The following is a 1493-nucleotide window of genomic DNA, read 5'->3' as shown; positions in this document are numbered from 1 at the left end:
GGCCCTTTGGTCCCACACTCTGCCCCGGGGCTCCCCTCTCACGCTCCCCTTCCTGCCTGGCTTCCCTGAGCCCATCTGCTTCTCGCCCCCACTTTGTGACGTCTCTTTTGCTGCTGCTTGAGTCTCCCGAACGCAGCGGTTCTCAACCTGTGGGTCGCGACCTCTTTGGGGGTCGCCTAGGACCATCGGAAAACACACACATAATTACATACTGTTTTTGTGATTCATCACTATGCTTTCATTATGTTCAATTTGTAACAATGAAAATACATCCTGCATATCAGATATTTACATTACTTTGTAACAGTAGCAAAACTACAGTTATGAAGTAGCAACGAGAATAATTTTATGGTTGGGGGTCACCACAACCTGAGGAACTGTATTAAAGGGTCGTGGCATGAGGAAGGTTGAGAACCACTGCCCTAACGGATCCTTTTCTTGCAGACGGTGAAAAAGCAATCTGGCTCCCGAGGTTCCCCCCTTACACCCCAGGGTCCAGATGGCGGCCAATGTGGGTGATCAGCGCGGCACCGACTGGTTAGTGGGCTAGAGGGACAGAGGGACAGAGGCGGGGGGGAGGGTGCAAGAGGAGCGAGCCCCAGCGTCGTCCTCCTCCTTGGGGAAGGGTGTCTTGGGCGCCAGGGGCAGTGATGCCGCCGCCCCTGGGGGTCAAGGCAGGGCTGGCCCACTGGCCGCAGAGTGAGGGAGCCTGGGCTGCCGTGTGGGGGCGTCAAGCCTTCGGAGCCCTCACTTGCCACCGTCCAGTGCTGGTTTGCAAGATCGCGATGCTTCGTTCAGTGAACCGATTGGGGGCAACCTTCAGCACTTACTCAGGCACTTATCTTCTTGCAAATTCCTTATTTTTTCCAAAACAGTGTGATGATAGCCTGCGGAGTGGGGTGGTGTCGGGCAGAGTTCATTGTTCCTAGACCACTTAGACCTGCCAGGCACCAGGCCCTGTGTTCGGGTCTGCACGTGTTGTAGCGCCTTGTTTGCTTTATATTTAACAACTGCTGTGCACCAGGCCCTGCACAAGTCCGCTAGGTAGGGAGTCGCCTTGACTCCACACAGAGAACCGACACAGAATCGGGTGTCAGCACGTCCTAGATTGGGGGGTGTAGGCTGCAGGAGCCAGTGAGGGGCCTGTGATCCCACAGGCTGGGTGGTGGCTTTCCCACCTCGCCCCCTCCCCGCGTCGGGACAGCAGCCGACTCTGCTCTCCGCAGGTCCTCCCAGTACGGCATGGTGGCCGGTGACTCCACACAGAGAACCGACACAGAATCGGGTGTCAGCACGTCCTAGATTGGGGGGTGTAGGCTGCAGGAGCCAGTGAGGGGCCTGTGATCCCACAGGCTGGGTGGTGGCTTTCCCACCTCGCCCCCTCCCCGCGTCGGGACAGCAGCCGACTCTGCTCTCCGCAGGTCCTCCCAGTACGGCATGGTGGCCGGGGCGGGCAGGGAGAACGGCATGGAGACGCCCATGCGAGAACCCCG

The 1493-nt window shown here is 58.3% G+C and overlaps 1 protein-coding gene across 1 annotated transcript in view; it reads left to right on the top strand.

Moving 5' to 3' along the window:
• Positions 1 to 419: 419 nt before the first annotated feature.
• LENG8 (leukocyte receptor cluster (LRC) member 8) overlaps positions 420 to 1493 on the top strand; it is a 10420-nt gene continuing 9346 nt past the window's right edge. The window contains exon 1 of the mRNA XM_006759913.2: positions 420 to 537. Coding sequence (XP_006759976.1) covers positions 500 to 537 — 38 coding nt within the window. The 5' untranslated portion in view covers positions 420 to 499. The remainder of the gene's footprint in view (positions 538 to 1493) is intronic.

The sequence above is a fragment of the Myotis davidii genome, unplaced genomic scaffold (genome assembly GCF_000327345.1).
Source record: "Myotis davidii unplaced genomic scaffold, ASM32734v1 scaffold1097, whole genome shotgun sequence".
Taxonomy (NCBI): Eukaryota; Metazoa; Chordata; class Mammalia; order Chiroptera; family Vespertilionidae; genus Myotis; species Myotis davidii.
Note: the sequence above shows the minus strand (reverse complement) of the source record. Positions and strands in the feature narration are given on the sequence as shown.